The sequence below is a fragment of the Alexandromys fortis genome, unplaced genomic scaffold (genome assembly GCF_014885135.2).
Source record: "Alexandromys fortis isolate MF-2015 unplaced genomic scaffold, M_Fortis_MF-2015_v1.1 scaffold_378, whole genome shotgun sequence".
Taxonomy (NCBI): Eukaryota; Metazoa; Chordata; class Mammalia; order Rodentia; family Cricetidae; genus Alexandromys; species Alexandromys fortis.
Window position 1 is genome coordinate 367,143 of NW_026068247.1, and position 19,110 is coordinate 386,252.

The window sequence follows — 19,110 nt, forward strand, 5'->3', positions numbered from 1 at the left end:
AAGAGCTCTCCAGCTTCCGGACTAAGTTCAGTGTCTTTAGAACCCGCAGTTACAGGCCCCCTAAAGAGCACAAGGGGAAGGGACCCTTGCTCTCCCTCCCACTGGGTCTTTTGCAGCAGTCCACTCCTTCCCACCAACAAGTGACCCAGGACTGCCACCTAGTGGGCTCTGCTCAATAAGCATGACAGATAGGCCAGACCTCAGAGGAGCTGGGAGTGCATATACCTCCCAGCAGCAGGGACACCTCAGTACCAAGGTTCAGTAGGATTCTCTGCCTGTTGAAGAAACAGTTACCCCAGAGACAGAGTAAAAATCAGGAAGAAGTCAGTTATGAGTCTGTCCTTGTCGACTCTTCCTGAGAGCAGGCAGCCAGGTTCCCCGCCCACACCTGCCCCCATGCACAACAGGAAAGGAAGTACATGGAATTGTCACACCAATTCTAAAATACTCTTCTAGGATACCCCTTCCAAACACATAGATTCTGGGATCTGGCCTCAAACCTGACATGATCTTAGAAAACACATTACATGGCCATAGGAAGTGGCTGACTATGGACAAGAGGTATCCCTGAAGGCAGGAGGGGGGCTTAGGAGGAGTGTGTCTGGTAAAGGGCAGAGGGCTGCACAGACATTCCGATGTGAATCATCAGGACAATTCACTGTACAGTGTGGCACACTGGAAGGTGAACACAGAGAACTGCTGCATGCCACGGCGCCTGTTGCTGAACTCAGTCCACGTGTTCTGTCAAAGAGCCCTCCCAATGTTCTACCTTATTCACCTTATTCAGAAATATGAGAGATACCACCAGTTCCTCAAGAACACAGAGGGAAGCAGGATCGGATCCAGGCTGCCTGGCTCCTGAATCACACCCCACCATATGCCACTACTCACATTTTCAGTTGCTAGAGAAACAAAATTCTCCCCAAAACCCTAAAAACTCAGATCTGTTCTGGCCCATAGCATAGCAAAGGAGCAGAGTGCTGCCACTCCACAGAAGCCTACAGACAAAGGGATGCCAAGGAGGAAGTTCTTATCAGGGGAAAAAAAACTGTTCAGAGAAGTCCAAGAGCGAGCCAGCCCGAGGCCCTGCCGAGACTGGACAGCATATAAAAACACACATTCCCTCCCCCTGACAGTGACTCCAGGAAAAAGAGAGAAATACACTATCCCTACCCTCCTTCCAACACTCTGGGGTCAAGAGGTCTTCACTGGGGTCAACAGAGAGCACCAACTGCCTTTGGACAGCTGCATCTTCCTAAAAAGAGCTGTAGACCAGCCCTACAGCAGTGTCCCCAGTCCCGGGAAGGACTCCACAGACACCTCATTAGCCTGGGAGAACTGCCTATCCACCTGTTAGAACTGACCATCTACTGTCAGATGGCAGATGGAGCAGCTAATGTCTGGCTCTGGCTGAATGGGGAAGTTCAGGCTCACAGAATGTGGAATGTACACTGAAGCTGGTGGGGGAGGGGCAGGGGGTGTGTGCTCATTTACCTGAAGACAGGGAGAAAGCAGAGGGATTCACCTGGGGCTCACAGGACAGGTGGTATACAGGTTGAGTCTCAGAGTAGGAGGTACAGTGGCCTCAATCAACCAAGACCAGACCCCAAAAGCTGCAACACCATAAACCAGCTGCCTAGCCCCACCCCAGTCCTCATTCTGATTACATTCCCAAGGGGGAGGCACCAGCTCTGTGTGACTTGTCTCTATTCTGCCTCACATGCTGGAAAACACTGGCCCTATGAGAGGTCTGGCCAGGACTGACGTTGGACAGATGGCTTCGGGGGAAGCTGTTTGCTGAGCTATGGTCAGCATCTTGACAGAAAATCTTCAGAATAACAGAGACATGTGTCTGAGATTGCAATGGAAGCTTGACACTGCCTAGAAGGCCAACTAACCACTAGAAAGAAAGAGTCAAAAAGCAACTCAGTACAGGGGACTCACCCTCATACCCACCCCTCAGAAGCACCTTAAAGAATGGATGGGTAGAGCCAAAAGCATTGTGCCTTCTCTAGGACCTAATTACTACTAAATGTGCAGAACCAAGCAGCACAGCAGCAAACACTCAGCACACAATCCAAGCACAGGTTTAATGGAGAATATGGGCTCCCAGGTAGATAACTTCAGCTCAAGGGGAGATGTTAAACTTTGGATATGAAATGCTCCCTCCAAAAGACTCCTGTGATGAAGGTTTGGTCTCCAGTTAGTCGGTTTAATCATTGAGAGGTGACCAGATCATGAGGACTCTTCCTAATCTGTGGATTAATCCACTTATGGACGTACAATTTCATGGAATTCTTGGGGAAAGACAGAAAGTTTGAGGTAGGGGCCTAATTGGAGGAAGGTCACATGTGCTATGTTCTTGGATACTGTGTAGCATCTTGGGCCTCTCTGTCTCTCTTTGCTTCCTGACCATGATGAGATAAACAGCTTTGCCATGTCCTTCCACCTGCTTCATCACTGCCAGAAATACAGTCAATGATGAAGCCAGCAATGAGCAGATACTTCTGAAACCATGAGCCCAAACAAACCTTGACCCCCTTTCAATTGTCTCTCTCAAGAATTTGTCACAGTGCTGGCACCAATGGCACCCAGAGAACAGAAGTCACGCAGAGTTCAGGACAAGATGGATGTGGGAGTCACTTAGGGTGGGCAGACGGAAGGCAACAGAAGAGAGGGCAAATTTCCATCTGTCCCCCCAGCAGCCATGCCTCCCTTCTCCACTGTAAGAGCTTCAGCTTGAAGCCGGTTAGACACAATTCCTAGATAGCTACAGCTGAGAGGCCACATGACGACCATCCAGTCAAAGGACATGTCCAGAAACGGAGTGCTTACTTGTGTTCTTGCTTAAAACTGGCTTAAAACTGGCTCATCAGGGCCCCTCTCCATCAGAGATCATCAAGGACCCAGAAGCCACAGATGCTGAGACTGGCAGCCCCCACTAGCCTATTATAGCAAGTGACAGAAAAAGGAGCTGTGTCTTTCTGTTTGTGTCACTGTGCCTGTGGGCTCCCAGTCAACAACCTGCCTATCTACTCAATTCTCCAAGATCATCACTGCCCTGTATGGGTCATCACAACTCCCCCTGGGATTCTTGGTGAGCCTCCTCCTGATCTTGCCTCCTCTACCTTAATAAGACCTACCAGAAGCTCCTTCGTATCTCAGACCCTGGCTTTCCCCTTACTTGAGAGACCTTGTGACTTGAGAGCTCCCTTGCTTGCCCCTTTAAGTCCCAGCTTTCCTAGCCTGTGTCCCCAGACTCTTGAGCAGGTTCCTCTCTGACCTTGACTATACTACTGCTGCTCCTCATCCTCATACCTCTTCCCCCTCCTCCTTCTTCTAACTCCTACTCACCCCTCAGGGTTTAGCCCAAATGACAGCTTCTCAGACAAGCCTCTTGATTCCCTCAACCTTAATTAGGCCCTTACTGTTACTCTCTAGGCATTTTCCTCTTTAATAGTTTCACACTTAGTTCAGTTTGTAGCTCAAGAGTGTTTACTTGTTTGATGTCTACTTTTCCAAGGGGAGTCTAGGCTCCAGGAGGGTAGGTTCCACGTCATATACAGTAAGACAACAAAGCCATGATAGACAGTTACACCAGAGAGAATAACAGAAGTGAGTTCAAAGGTCAAATCCACACAGAGGACAGTTAAGTTCAACAGACAGATTTGTTGGAGAGACCATGGAGGCGTCAGAAGGCATTCCTGAAAGTAAAAGCAAAACTGGAAAGAGTTTAAGAAGTGAGATCATAACTTTACCACTGTACCTCCAGGATACTCCATGATAAAGGGAAAGGGGAGGAAGTAGGAACTAAAGAGCACTTAGGAAGCACTGATTTTAGGAAGGGCACTAAGTATGAAACATGGGGCTCTAGGGAGGGGCAAGGAGCTAGGTCCAGGTCACAAGAAGCAGAGGCTTCTTCCATACTCAGAAGCTAGGAAGGAGCTGGGGTTGGGGCTGGTGTGGCAGGAAGTCTTTGGAATGGGGTGCAAGGAAAGGTGATCTTCCCAGTCTGTCAAGGTCTCTCACAATCCTTGGGAACAAGGCCCAGGTGTGGAGAAGTACCTAATTGGTGCTGAAGTCCTACGTGTTAGGCTAGAGGAATGGCCCAATACAACAACATGCAGAAGCAGCTCTCAACACAAACCTGTCAGAGAGAGAAATGCCCAAGACCAGGAGCCACGCAGGCCTTGGGGAAAGTCAGGAAGGAGGTCAGTGGAGAAGAATGCAGAAGGTGGACATGGCTTCTGACTTAAGATGCAGCCCAGGAGAAAGATGCCCCTGGAATTCAAGAAGACTGGGTGATGAATCTAGAAAGGCCGTCAGGAGTGCTGTTGCTGGGCCTCCCTGTTGGCCTGGCTGTCAGGACCCACAGGTCTCACTGCTGCTGAGGGCCTGTCATCCTGTTGTCTTCCATTACAGTTAGAATGGGGGCCGTGCATAGGGGATCTATCCCAGAGCCATCAGCAGACTAGCAACTGGCCCCATGAGGGACATCCAGAACCAGGAGCCCTTCGCTTGGGGCTGCACTCTGGTCAGAAGGACTGGGGCATCATCCACGCACTTGAGGAGGAACAGGAGGCAAGCCAAGGGGAGAATGCAAAGGGTTTTAGAGGCTGAGCTGGCTAGAAAGGGAAGTAGCCTACAGGCCCAAAACAACTATGAGCACTTGGGAAAGTGGGGACCTGGGCAGGAACCTCTAGGTGAACATTTCAGACAGGCTTTCCTGCTGTACCAACCCACCCCAAGGAAGCAGTGCTAGAAAACAGCCAAGGCCCTTGGGCCATGAAGTGTGAGCCTGCAGCAGTGGATTAAATAAAACTCGTGAGGCAGCAAAGCCAGCTCTCCTGAGGGAGGATTAGGGAGGCACTGTGAAGAATGAAAAAGGGCTAAGAAAGGAAGGAAGGAAGCCTGACACATCCCAGTTGCCGAGTTAACAGTCTCACTTATTTCTCATCAAAAACCTCTTCGGCGAGGTTAAGCACACAATGGACATGGAGAGCACTGGCCTGGTGTGGCTGCTTGAAATTCCATCCACGCACTGCCGAGTTGTATTTCTATTAATGTCCAGTGTGTGTCAGAGCGGAGATAAGGTGCTGACATCGTGTCCAACCAGTCAGCTAGAGAATGGGCCCATGTTCAACACTGCCCGACCGACACTGGATGCCTGTGAATGGAGGCCCCACTGCCTGTGTGTGCATCACCACAGGGTGGCAGTATGGAAGGGAGCAGCTCAAAGCCACGTCAGGCAACCCATTACAGATACCACAAGGCAGAGGTACAGATGGCAGCAATCCACAGATCGGAAGGGAAGAGAAGGAAGTACAGACAAGGAGACCCAGGGGCAGGAGTAAGGAGGGAGGCAGTCCAATCATGGATGGTCCTTCCCAGGTGGGAGAACAGTCTAAAGCCATAGAAGCCTGCACTGTACCACTAACATCCCCAGGGCATTTCAACCTGGCAGCATTAATCTTTGTCTCTTGGGATGTACTACACACTGTCTACTCTCCCCCAGGCTCTAGCCAAGGGCACAGCCACAGAATGACAGGGAAAACTTACTGTGGTGTGGCACTGAGTGGTGGGCTGAAGAGTACAGGGCACACAACTGCCAGAGAGGATACCGAAGTAGTCAGGAACACAGCACCTACACCCTTCCTTTTTCAGCCTCACATGGGTCCACAGCTGAAAACAATCTTTGAACCCTCGTGTCCAGATGGAGTCAACTAAGAGTGTCAAGTACTGGAAGTTGTACCAAATTCAGGTTAACTCGGGATACCAAGACAGCAGTGGATGGTTCTAGGAGAACACAGGGCCATAGGAAAGAGGATGAAGTGAGGAGGCAAAAATACTCCAGTGTCCCAAAACATCATCATTCTGCTTTTGGGACCACTCTGTGCCTGCTCCTTCTCTGCTATATTGAAACACGACCCATCTGAATCCTCTTGTCTCCTTTTAGTCGCCTGCTGGCCTTCTCTCCTACATTGTGAGGGAGCTGGGCACCACGCTAAGAATTCACTGACCATTTCACCTGCCAGAACACAGAGAATGCTTTGTGTCTGCCCTTCTGTGCTGAGACAGCCTGTTGACTTCAGGGGAGGAAGCATGCTACATGACCAGAGAGGAAGTTGAATTTCACAGAGGCTTAACAACATGCATAAGTCACATCACATGCATAAGTCACATCTTGAAGCCAGAGACCAGAGGTCAGCCAGTTCTAAGTCACACTGTAGAAGATATCATCAGTCTACTTCTTGAATGACATAACCCCAAAGACATGCTGTCAAAAAGTCAGTGCCCAGCTAAATGACTCACTATCCCAGCCCCCCTTTCAGCCTGAGTTCTGCCAGAGACTGGCAGGATCTTTTCAGTATAAACTAGTAAAGCTTCACTAGGAAATGAACCCTCCTTTCTGAATTCGAAAATGATGTGACAGCTGGAGGTCAGAAGCCACTGTACATCCATGAGGAGAGGGACACTGGGGTCAGAAAGAGACTGCAACCCTCCTGACATACTACACTATCTGCCTGGATTATCTGCTCCTGGGTATCTTAGGCATGAGACAAATATGCCCCACTCTTAAGCCACCACCAACAGGGCTTCTATGATAACAAAACCTACCAGAATTTGGTGCACATTTGGTCTATCAAAACACAAGATGAGGGGATGAGGCTCAGCCACTGAGTGAATACAGAAGAGAATCTAAGGCTTTAAGGCTCCTGTCCAATTGATGGGTCAGCATAATAACCTTTTTCAAATCTTTGTCTTGCCAGTAGCCAGCAATGGCATCTACCCAAGGGGCAAACAATTTGCTTAACTTACAAGAAGGCAAAGGTGGCATAGTGAGCAAATCATATGGATATCACACTCAGCTCTGCCAGCCTCTCAAGGATACCACAGAGGTAGGCACTGGTCCTACTTACCAAGCAAAAAGGCACACACCATCAAGACAACAGGAGCAGCAAAACGTAAGGGTGAGTAACTTCCACCACAGGAAGAGAGTGGTGGGCACCTGGGTATACCTCTGTCTATCACCTCACACAGGCAAGGAGGGTGGCCCAGTGCTGAAACCAAATGTCCCATAAGCTTAGGCGTATGAATGACACCAAAATCTCTGCTCAAAACACAAAGCCCAGAGGATCAACTTGGGCCTGGGCCTTCCACAAGCCAGAATATTGTGGAAGTCAGGGAGGGCTTATCTTGCCACTCTGACAATGCCATAGCTGGCAGCTAGCAGCTCGCTTTCTTGGGGACGCACTAGATATACAGAGGCCAGGGGCCTGACTGTGGTTGGCAGCCTGGTTGGTCTTCAAGAAGCTGAAGAGAAAATGCTTCCTTCAGTTTTCTCCAGGTTCCAGCTCAGTTGTCAGCCTGCTCATTTGTCTCTAGTGTAACATAAATTTTCATAGACACACACGATCTGATAATTAAAAGTAATGACATCGGGAATGGAACCACAATCAGCCACTTGCCTAAAAAAGTTCTCACTAATGAGGCCTTGCTGCTTCTGTGGACACACAGTAGAGGGCAACAAGGTGCCCCCAGACAACTCTACAAGGCCACAGTGGAAGCACCTATAACCCTGTAATGGGGGCCAGACTGGAAGTCCACCCCAAATCCTTACTTTTTCATTAGAATACAATGTACACATATTATGCTACCCAGAAGTAAGGCTTCCATTGAGTGTGAATCTGAGCAGGCCACAGAGCAATAGCTTTCTTTAAACAGGTCCCCAGGCCCCCTACTTCTCCCTAGGGAGACCACCATTCATCTTTACCTTGTGTAACTGGAACAACTCAGGTTACCTTATCCACACCAACTTCTATCCTAGCATTTTCCCCCCAGTCTCACCCCCCTGTTGGCACACTACACCTCCTGGATCTCTACCAAAAGGCCAGTAGTTGGCTGACAGCTGCTAAGAAGAAAGTTAGAATGTGTGGCACGGGTGCAGTTATTACACACTTGATTAGGGTGAGAAGTAGGCTTCCCAGGGGAGATGCTAAAACCTCTATCTGCAGGTCTATTGGGCCTGCCTCAAGGTACAGCCCGGTAACCTATCAGCGATAGGACCAGCAATACCTCACATGCCCCAGAATGCCTTGCAAAGAGTCCTCTTGTTCTGGTCCTAGCCTCGCATATGGCCTGGGTTGCAGTTGCTGCTCAGAGTCCAGGGATTCCCTTGGGATGACCAACATCCATCATTTTCTGGCTCCAGCAAATCTCTGATCACTATCTCCTACAAGGCTGAACTCAGAATGTCTGCCCCCTCCTCTAGAGACAGCTGTCTTCCCAAGCTACCCTGAGCAGAGGACAGAGAATCACCCTGTGCTGTTCTTCTGCAGATGATGTCCAGAACCAATTTCAAAGAAAAAAATCACCAAGCATAGAAATCTATAAGAAAAGGTGTTTTTTTTTTTTTTTTTTTTTTTTTTTATCAAGAAGAAAAACAGCCAATAGAACTGTAAAGCAGAAACCAGAAGAAGCCACTGTTTTGGACTAAACCCCAGCATGGTGAAGTGGAAACCAGAGGAAGTCATTGTTTTAGACTAAACTCCAGCATGGTGAAGTGGAAACCAGAGGAAGCCATTGTTTTAGACTAAATACAGCATGGACTAAATCAGCATTTAGTGGTCACTTATGCTAAAGTTACCCACATACAAACAAAGTAAACTATTTATCCCACCTTCCCAGAAAAAGGATTAGAAAGGAAACAACCAAGCTTGTACACAGGCCAGTATGAACTAGTCTGACCATGAAGTTCCTGATGTCCAAATCTTACACAGCACTCTCAAGTGAACTAACAGCTAGGTCCCATTGTCCTATCTCCTTGTCCTCATCTTAGAAAGAAACTTCTTGAGCCTGTTTCAACTGTCTTCAGAAAGCCTTTCTGGTCAGACTGCTCAGTACCCCTGTCCAGCCATCAGAACACAGGTCTACCTCATAGGATGAAGTGTTATCCAGTTCTAGAACTGAAAATTAAGTAATCTCTTTAAACCAAAGTGTTAGAATTTGGTCAAGTGACAGAGTCAATTCTAGAGAGGACCAAGGCGTATGAACTGCAGTGTTCCGGGTGGCAACCAGGTGTGCTCAGATGATCCATAGTAAAGGGTGGCAGTGTGTAAGGGAGGGGCACTTTTTCACTATATAAAATGGCAAAGGAGAAACAAACCAGGAATAAAGGAGGTTTCAGGATTTCTCCACAGAGATCACTGTCATCTCACTGCAGGTGAGAAGACTATAGCTCAGTGCAGCCAACACAAATCTTCCCACTAAGACTACCCAGCTCCCAAGTTACTCCACAGAAAGACAGACGGTGAGAGAGATGGCTCAGTGGGTTAAGAGCACTGGCTGCTCTATCATAAGATTCAGAATTTGGATACCAGCACCCATATCAGAAGGCTCACAAATGCCTGTAACTCTAGAATCAAGGGCTCTGAGGCCCTCTTACAACTTCTGAAGGTTTCTGCACACATGCAAGTTCATTCTTATTCTCTCTCTCTCTCTCTCTCTCTCTCTCTCTTGTACACACGCGCGCGCGCACACACACACACACACACACACACACACAAATAACTTTTAAAAGATTGAAAGACGGAGTTGGGCCCATCCACTAAAATAGCCGAAGCCACCCAGCACACAGCTCCTAAGGCACTGGCTATTCAGAGACACTTTTAGGACAAAGTCCAAGCTGGATATGGTACCCATGCCCAAAAGCCTAGCAGTCTGGAGGCTGAAACAGGAGAACTGCCCCAACTTCAGGGTCAGCTGAGCTATATAGTAAGTTACAGAGACCTTGTCTCCAAAAGCAGAAAAATGAAATAAAATTCCTAGAGGTGAATACTGTCATTCGGAATTTTTCTACAATCCAGTCAAATCCAGCCCAAGGGCTTTTTATGGTACGGACTCTGATTCAAGAGTGTTCCAGATATATTTTAGTGTCATAAACACAACAAAGACAGGCAGACCCTGTATGTGGCCTATAAAGCCTGGAGTGTTTCCTCTCTGGATCTTTACAGAAAAACAAAGCCATCTCTGATCTGATCTAAAGACCAGGCTCAGCAGACAAAACAAACAACAAAGATTTAAGGACTTTGAGGACAGAAGGGAGGAACATCAAGGTTGTTTTCCCAGTTTACACCTTTTATCAGCCATCTGGGGGCCAGCAAAACAGACACAGGTGGGAATTCAAAGATGTCTAAAGGGCCTAGCTGTGGACAAGCCACTAAACTGCTCAGTTAAATGTTAAGGCCCAGCTTCATGACCTGAGTGCTGCATTCCCAAAACCCAAGCATCCTGTTTCCTAGCAAATGAAGCCAGGAAAGTGTACTAAGTCACTGGCTAGGAATCAGATATACATCTCTGATTTTCTTTTAAACTTTTAATTGCGTGTATTTATATTCTCTGTGTTTGTACCATGGCACACATGCAAAGGTCAGGAGATAACTTACAGGCACCAGCTCTCTCCTTCTACCATGTGGGTCGTAGAGAATAAACTCAGGTTACTGGGCTTGCACAAACACCTTTACTCAAGGAACCATCTTACTGTACTACCGCTACCTCCCTATTTAAGATAGGATCTTGCTACATAGTCCTGCCTGTCCTGGAACTTGTAGTGGCAGCTAATCTCAAACTCATGGAAATCCTTCTACCTCAGTCTCCTGAATGCTGGGATTACAGTGAAGTATACTGATGTGGGAGTGATTTCTTATTAATAAAGAAGCTGCCTAGGCCCATTTGATAGGCCAACCCTTAGGTGGGTGGAGTAAACAAAACAGAATTCTGGGAGAAAGAAGCTGAGTCAGGAGTCGCCATGGTTCTCCCACTCCAGACAGACGCAGGTTAAGATCCTCCCTGGTAAGCCACCTCGTGGGCTACACAGAATATTAGAAATGGGTTAGAACAATATGTAAGAGCTAGCCAATAAGAGGCTGGAACTAATGGGTCAGGCAGTGTTTAAAAGAATACAGTTTCCGTGTAATTATTTCGGGGCATAAGCTAGCCATGTGGGCGGCCGGGTGCCGGGGACGCAGTCTTGCCGCTCCTATTTCTACAGTATACAACACCAGGCCCTTATTTGGGTTTGGGTTTTTGTTGTTGTTTTTGTTTTGAAAGAGCTAGAACTTTATATTGCTATCTGTCCCAGTAATAGTTGTGACAGGCACTTGCTTCCCACTCATAGAAAGAGGCCTCAATGAGACCCTAAAGGAAGCTAGTCAGCAGCCTTCCAGACCTGCTTGCTGTGTGCCAGCCACACATTGTCTATTTGTATGCTGAGTACTGAAAAGACCAGTGTGACCAACACACAGTTCTTACTCACCACGGTTTGTCTGAGGAAAAGCCTACATAAACATAGGGGGATATTTGGGAGAAGGGCTAAAACTTCCCACCTCACTAAGTTTTGAAAACTGCAACTTACAGACTGTTTTAATATTTTCCTCACATCATAAGCTAGAGATTCATACAGATCATGTGGCAGTTTCTGGAAGCATCCAAACAATGCAGGAACTGTGACAATGACCAAAAGAACCTGCCACCTGGGGAGAAGACAGGACAGCTACTCTTGTAGGCTTAGACTGGCAACATCTGAGAACGTGGAGTGGCCCACCAACTCTAAGAACAGCTGACCCCATGGATGGATATGCAATTGGGCCCTTCCCTGAGTTGATGCTGGGCTCTCTCTTTCTGTATCTTGTGAAAAGAAAATCCCTCCCAAGCTCTCCCTCCACCTTCCTGAAAGTCACCGCACACTGACTTCTTTGGCCTCCCTGCCTAGTGCACACTCCACTAACCTCCACTCTGGCCAGAGAATCAACTCCTACCCCCAGCCTCTATCTCTGGCTCATTCAGCACCAGCATCCTTCCTCACCAAGAACCTTTACTCACTTTTCAGATCCAGTTCACCTGTTTCTTCTTCCTAGAGGCCTTTCTCACCTCCAACAGCATAGCATCTTCCTCCTCCAGCATCTCCCAGGGTCTCCTTTCAAGTCTGTACTGTCACTTACAGGAATCCGTCACTCTCCTAACAAATACATCTGCTTAAGGGCAGGGGCAGCCTATTTATCTCCATCTGTTAGGAAACTAACCCAGTATTATGTTCTCTCTCTCTCTCTCTCTCTCTCTCTTGTACACACGCGCGCGCGCACACACACACACACACACGCACACACACACAAATAACTTTTAAAAGATTGAAAGACGGAGTTGGGCCCATCCACTAAAATAGCCGAAGCCACCCAGCACACAGCTCCTAAGGCACTGGCTATTCAGAGACACTTTTAGGACAAAGTCCAAGCTGGATATGGTACCCATGCCCAAAAGCCTAGCAGTCTGGAGGCTGAAACAGGAGAACTGCCCCAACTTCAGGGTCAGCTGAGCTATATAGTAAGTTACAGAGACCTTGTCTCCAAAAGCAGAAAAATGAAATAAAATTCCTAGAGGTGAATACTGTCATTCGGAATTTTTCTACAATCCAGTCAAATCCAGCCCAAGGGCTTTTTATGGTACGGACTCTGATTCAAGAGTGTTCCAGATATATTTTAGTGTCATAAACACAACAAAGACAGGCAGACCCTGTATGTGGCCTATAAAGCCTGGAGTGTTTCCTCTCTGGATCTTTACAGAAAAACAAAGCCATCTCTGATCTGATCTAAAGACCAGGCTCAGCAGACAAAACAAACAACAAAGATTTAAGGACTTTGAGGACAGAAGGGAGGAACATCAAGGTTGTTTTCCCAGTTTACACCTTTTATCAGCCATCTGGGGGCCAGCAAAACAGACACAGGTGGGAATTCAAAGATGTCTAAAGGGCCTAGCTGTGGACAAGCCACTAAACTGCTCAGTTAAATGTTAAGGCCCAGCTTCATGACCTGAGTGCTGCATTCCCAAAACCCAAGCATCCTGTTTCCTAGCAAATGAAGCCAGGAAAGTGTACTAAGTCACTGGCTAGGAATCAGATATACATCTCTGATTTTCTTTTAAACTTTTAATTGCGTGTATTTATATTCTCTGTGTTTGTACCATGGCACACATGCAAAGGTCAGGAGATAACTTACAGGCACCAGCTCTCTCCTTCTACCATGTGGGTCGTAGAGAATAAACTCAGGTTACTGGGCTTGCACAAACACCTTTACTCAAGGAACCATCTTACTGTACTACCGCTACCTCCCTATTTAAGATAGGATCTTGCTACATAGTCCTGCCTGTCCTGGAACTTGTAGTGGCAGCTAATCTCAAACTCATGGAAATCCTTCTACCTCAGTCTCCTGAATGCTGGGATTACAGTGAAGTATACTGATGTGGGAGTGATTTCTTATTAATAAAGAAGCTGCCTAGGCCCATTTGATAGGCCAACCCTTAGGTGGGTGGAGTAAACAAAACAGAATTCTGGGAGAAAGAAGCTGAGTCAGGAGTCGCCATGGTTCTCCCACTCCAGACAGACGCAGGTTAAGATCCTCCCTGGTAAGCCACCTCGTGGGCTACACAGAATATTAGAAATGGGTTAGAANGAGGGAGGGAGGGAGGGAGGGGAGGAAGAATGTTTCTGCTGTCTGTCAGGTGAACTGAGATCTCAGATACCTATTAATCCCTACCCAGAAACTAGCAGGCAAACTGTGATGCTATTTCTGCCAGGACTTCATTTCTCAATCTACTATGCCTCAGAACAGACAACTTGGGTCCCTAAACCACTTCATTCTCTCCTGCTTCTACCACAGTATTTGACTTGAATTCCAGCCTCTCTCCACAAATCCAAGGGGAATTCCTGGCTCACATAGGCTCCAATGACATTCATGGCTTTTACCCACAAGAGTTGGGGCTGGACCCAGGTGCAAGGACAGGAGCAGGTATGGTACACAGACCTGTCCACTACTGCTGTACTAGATGGGAAACATTAACACTTCTGTTAGCAAAGCAAGTTATAAAAATTATTACCTTTCCTTCTCATTAGTTTTATGAACTTTTCCCAATAATGAGCTCCATTGCTCACTCATGCAGAAGACGATAAAAAATCAATACTGTAAAAGTGAGAGGCAAACGAGAGGGCAGAAGAGCACATCAAATACCTAATGCCTCTCGGTGATGTGGGAGTATTCTGTTTGTGTTGATTTCATTGGTTAATAAAGAAACTGCCTTGGCCCATTTGATAGGCCAGCCCTTAGGTGGGTGGAGTAGACAGAACAGAATGCTGGGAGGAAGTGAGGCAATCACCATGCCTCTCCTCTCTGGGTCAAATGCGATGAAGCTCCAGCCCAAGATGGACGTACACTAGATTCTTCCTGGTAAGACATCACCTCGTGGTGATACACAGATTATTAGATATGGGTTAAAGCAAGATATGAGAGTTAGCCAGTAAGAGACTAAAACTAATGGGCCAGACAGTGTTTAAATGAATACAGTTTGTGTGTTGTTATTTCGGGGCATAAGCTAGCCAGGCGGCCAGGAGCCGGGTGGAAGGAACGCAGCCCGCTGCTCCTTCTACGTCTCGGTACATCCAGACAGGACTACAGGTCCAAGGGTGTAGGACTTAGTAACAGAGGCACTAAGGAGGCTTGGCAGCTAGCTCATTCCAGCAGTCACCAGGTGTGTCTCAGGTTCACCTGCTCCTAGTGCAAAAAGCAGCAGCTCTAGTCCACACACATCCCCAGACTACCAGGCCCTTGGAGCTCTGCCCTGGAAGCTGCCAATCTCCAGCACTTACATGCAGAAGGCATGAAAGGCCTGGATTGGGGAAGGGGGAAAATCTTCATACTTAGTGCAAGGGCTTTTTAAAAAAAATTTTCAAGTTTTTCCCTTTTGTTTTAGTTGTTTTCCTCTCATTTAAATGTTCCCCAGAATTAGAGTTCTCTACCCATCCATAGTGAACTGTTTCCTTTGCACTGATGACAACAGCACCTCCCCAACACTTAAACTGTTGATACAAAAAGGTGCCTTAGTTCCCTTCTCCTACAGGAGGCTGCAGGTCTCCAAAATCATCTGCTACAACATCGTTTCAAGAAGGTTCAGCATTGCATCTGCTGCAGGTCTTCCTACAAGAGGTACACCTGATGCAGCACCTCCCAACAGAAATCAACTACAGTAAATTTAAAAAAGAGTGAACTGGTAGCTATCAGCAGATGACATGATCTCCAAGATGGCAGGAGGACAGGAGGACCAGAGAGAAAACAAGGGTACCCTGGAGGGGTAGGAGAGAACAAAAGATATAACCTAACAGCATAAGGGGCCTCACTGCCCACCTAAGCTGTAATAAATATCCACCACCCTGGCCTCCCACTCTCCCTCTGTACGCAGTTCAAACTCAAGTCCCTGGGAAGGGGTTATCTATCCCTGGCTCAACTGGGGACACATGCCCAGATCTAGCTTCCAGGAAAATCTCAGGAAGATTCTAATTAGAATCTTACTGAGGCTGCAACCACAGGAGACAGGAAAGCTCCTGAAAGAAGATCTGAACTCTAGTCATAAGGAGTAAAGGATGTTGTGTACCCAGAAGTGGAAACACCCACAAAAGTAGAGAAAGTATTTTCAGCTTGAAGGGACTTGCTCTACTGTTCCCTGGAAACTGGTTTGCAGAAGTCATCGTCCACGTAGGAAGCTGGGAGAGAAAGCTAGGAGGAACACAGTCTCTTCATTCTAAGGTAGAAATTCATTACCAACCACACAAACAAAAATCCACACACCTGCACCTAGGGGCATCTAAGCCCACCTCACCAGCAGAAGTACTTACCTGAGGAATAGTCAGAAGGTGAAGGCAGAAAGGAAGGCCTAGCGTCTCCTTTGCAGGTGGAGGTAAGAGAGGCTGTGAATTCACCATCACCATCATTAACACCTTTCCGGTGAGAACAAGTGACAGCACCTGTGGGCTACCATGCCTTCGCTCTAGAACTGTCCCAGGTGAGATGACTCCTGCCTTGCTCAGTCCACATGATTAACCTATCTAAAAAGTGATTTTGTCTGGCTGCCTACAGTGAGGCGACAACCTCTGTAGACACTCTCTTCTACAGGAAACCTCAAGTTCTCCTCTAAAAGCACAAGTCAGGTAGCCCATTCTCATCCTTACAACTGTCTCTGCTGTTTCAGAGGCACGGAGGGTTGCTTAGCTGTTGGCTCCTCAAGCCACCAAAAGCCTCCTATTATCTGGCTGCAGGTCTTGATCTCATCCTGTATCCCACCACCTATCTTAACTTCTACCTAGTCCTGGTGGCTACCTATCTTCCAGGATGAGAGCCAATGCCATCTCTGTCCTACCAGCAGGTTACAATACTCCCAAATAACTCATCTCTGCCACTTAACACTGACTGAAAACAACTCAGCCTCTTTCAAAGTTCCCAGGTTAAGCCTATCTTCTCCCCATCAAGATAGGCTTGTATCTTCCAGAGCTTTCACCCACCGAATGCTTTGAATAGCTGTGTGGTCATCAGGACAGTAAGCTTATCTTTCTGCCCATCTCATCCCAGAATTGCAATCTCACATGCTTCTGTGTGCATAGGTTACTGACCTAACGGAGGCAAAGTTGCCCCCTAGTCTCTAATCCACGATCTCCAAAGCAAAGGTCATTAGAGGCTGTAAAATAGCCAGACCACCCCCCTTGCCGTCAGCCTGGTTTTGCTTGTGCACATCTCTACCATGGCAACAAAAGGATCCTAGTTGCAGACAGTACAGCCTCCCTAGTCACTCTGGGTTTGAATGGTTTAGCTCTGGGCACCCAGTGAAATTCAGGCCGATAGAATGGAAGAGGAATGCTGCTGGAGGTGGCTCTGGGAAACCTGTCCTTGCTGACAGAGGTTGACAGCTTTTCTTCTGCTGCTCAGAGTTGTAATCATGAGGCAACTGCAGTTATTACGGAACTGTGGCAACAGTAAGCCTGAGTGTGGCTAGTTCACTGGGGAAAACAGAGGGGAGGGAGGAGGAGTGCCGAATCCCTGATGATGCCAACGAGCTGAACTGGTCCACCTTAGGAGTGCTCCTGGACTCCTTACTTGTAAAATAAACTTTGCATTAAAGCAGGAAGGACCCTGACTAACAGCTTCGATCAATTAGATGCATTAGTAACAGTAGCAGCAGTCATAGCACTCCTTCATTATTTGCTAGTTTGTGCTAAGCCCTGGGTAGCTATTATCCCTGACCCCTGGGGCAATCCTGTGTGTGAGCATCATGATGTTCCAACAAGGCTCAGTGTGCTGAAGCTGTAAGCAAAGTGCTAGGCTTTGCACCTGGGCTCTGTGCTGTGAAAATTATGCTCTTGGTGTCACACATTGTATGCCTCAGAGTCCCACCCGTATGCCCTCCTGACACACATGGCATTGCAACCCTTACACCAGTGATGGCTATGACAAATGAGACTCTCAGTCCCCCATGGCTCTAGAGGCCTAAAGCCACAGCGATGGACTTTGACAATGTGGCAAAGCAAATCAGTGAGTCAAGAGTCTGAAGACTCCAAATTACCAGTGCCTGATAAGCATTTTTTCCCCAAGCCACAATTGATATAGTTAGCCTGGGCCCCGGGCTCCAGGGCCAGGCCTTTGCTGCCCATTATTACACAGGCTGGAAGACGGGCAGCTCAGAAGACGCACTCACCAGTCGTGCTGACTGCTGCTGCTCATGGTTAGGGCTGGCCTGCTTCTTAGGCAGTGATGCCTTCAAGTGCTTCTCAGCTGCCTCTTTCTCCTTTTTTGCCACCTTGACTAGCTCATCCTGGACTGCAGCCTGCTCTTGTTGGAACCTAGGCCAGAGAGGGACACAGAGAAACTGATGCAGAAGGCATGACTGGAAGAACATGGGCAGGAAAAGACCTGCCTGCTCACTATACCTGACTAAGCAGGGATGGGGTTTTCTGGCCTAGAAAGCACAGGACAATTCTTCCATCTGAGGGGAAGCCTCAGTGACAGCACCCACAGCCAGGGGACAGTGACACTGAGACAACACAAATCTAGAACAGGAGGGCTATCCATAGGCAAAGAATCAGACTGTCACATGCCAAAGGGAGTGTGTCAGGGCAGAGCTAAGTCCCATGAGTGCCATCCTTTCAAACAACTAGGCAGGGTGGGCCATCTTGTTCTTGTTTGGCTGAGAGCTTGAAGGTTTTAAACAGCAGCAGTTTGGGGTTTTAAACATCTCACTTTGTCCTGAATATAGCTGCCCTTTGGCTGGCATTCTGCTAGTATGTCCTAGTAGATAGAAGTTAGCAGGACTAAGATCCTTTGTGTTGTTCTTGAAAGTAAAACAGTGTGAACAGCTTCAAGGCCACCATAGAGGAAATACCACAGCATCATGAAGAGCTACACCATAGCCCCACTGCTAACTTGGATTATCTGAAATAAATTCAATCTAAAACCTGAGAATAATGAATAAACAATCTGATTAGCAATAAACATGCTTGAAAGCAGGTGTAACTGATGGAAAGTAATTATAATAGTAAGTAAAGCAGCAAGACAGGAAAATGCCTATGTTGCTAATATACCCTAAGCTAGGGTAAAGGCATGGAGCACAAGAGACATCCCAGAACAGCCACAGCAGTTGTACTGAGATAATGAGTCTATGGGGATTTGTCTTCATTTTATGTATTTTTCTAAATCTTTTATCAGCATATATTACTTTAAAATGGTTAAAATGACGGAGGGGCGGGGGGAGGTTATACATTCCTGGAAATGCCTTTGGGATTCCAGAGGGTAAATTTTGAGAACACAGGTCTTTATCTAGGGCTGTCCTGCTGGAGGGCAAACCCCAGGCATGGCTGACACTGTCCATGGGCTGAATCTAGACCCTAGGACCGAGTAGAGGCTGTTTCCTCAATGATGACAAGGAAGCCCATCACGGAAGGCCACAGAGTCTCTGTGAACTGCACATACACCATGCTTACTCCTGACTATGCTCTCACTAACAACATCCTCCTCTTCTTCTTATGCAGTGATTTCTCCAGGTGACAAAGTGGATCAAAGAATCAGGAAGCTGGCCTATACAAAGGGGCCTCTGTGCCCTAGCCACTTTTCTATACATCCTAGGAGCAAAGTAAATAGTCCTGTTTCATGACTGGCCAGCTATCAGGACAGTGGCTTATGCTGGCAGGAAGTTCATGGCATAGAACTGGGCAAGCTCCAGTCCTTCATTTCTCTAAGAACCTGT

At 47.5% G+C, this 19,110-nt stretch overlaps 1 protein-coding gene across 2 annotated transcripts in view; it reads right to left on the reverse strand.

Annotated features, from left to right (window-relative positions):
- Positions 1 to 19,110, reverse strand: part of Chchd6 (coiled-coil-helix-coiled-coil-helix domain containing 6) — a 226,908-nt gene that overhangs the window by 185,236 nt on the left and 22,562 nt on the right. For both annotated transcript variants that reach the window (XM_050131296.1, XM_050131297.1), the window contains exon 4: positions 17,566 to 17,710. In XM_050131296.1, the coding sequence (XP_049987253.1) occupies positions 17,566 to 17,710 (145 nt within the window). The remainder of the gene's footprint in view (positions 1 to 17,565; positions 17,711 to 19,110) is intronic.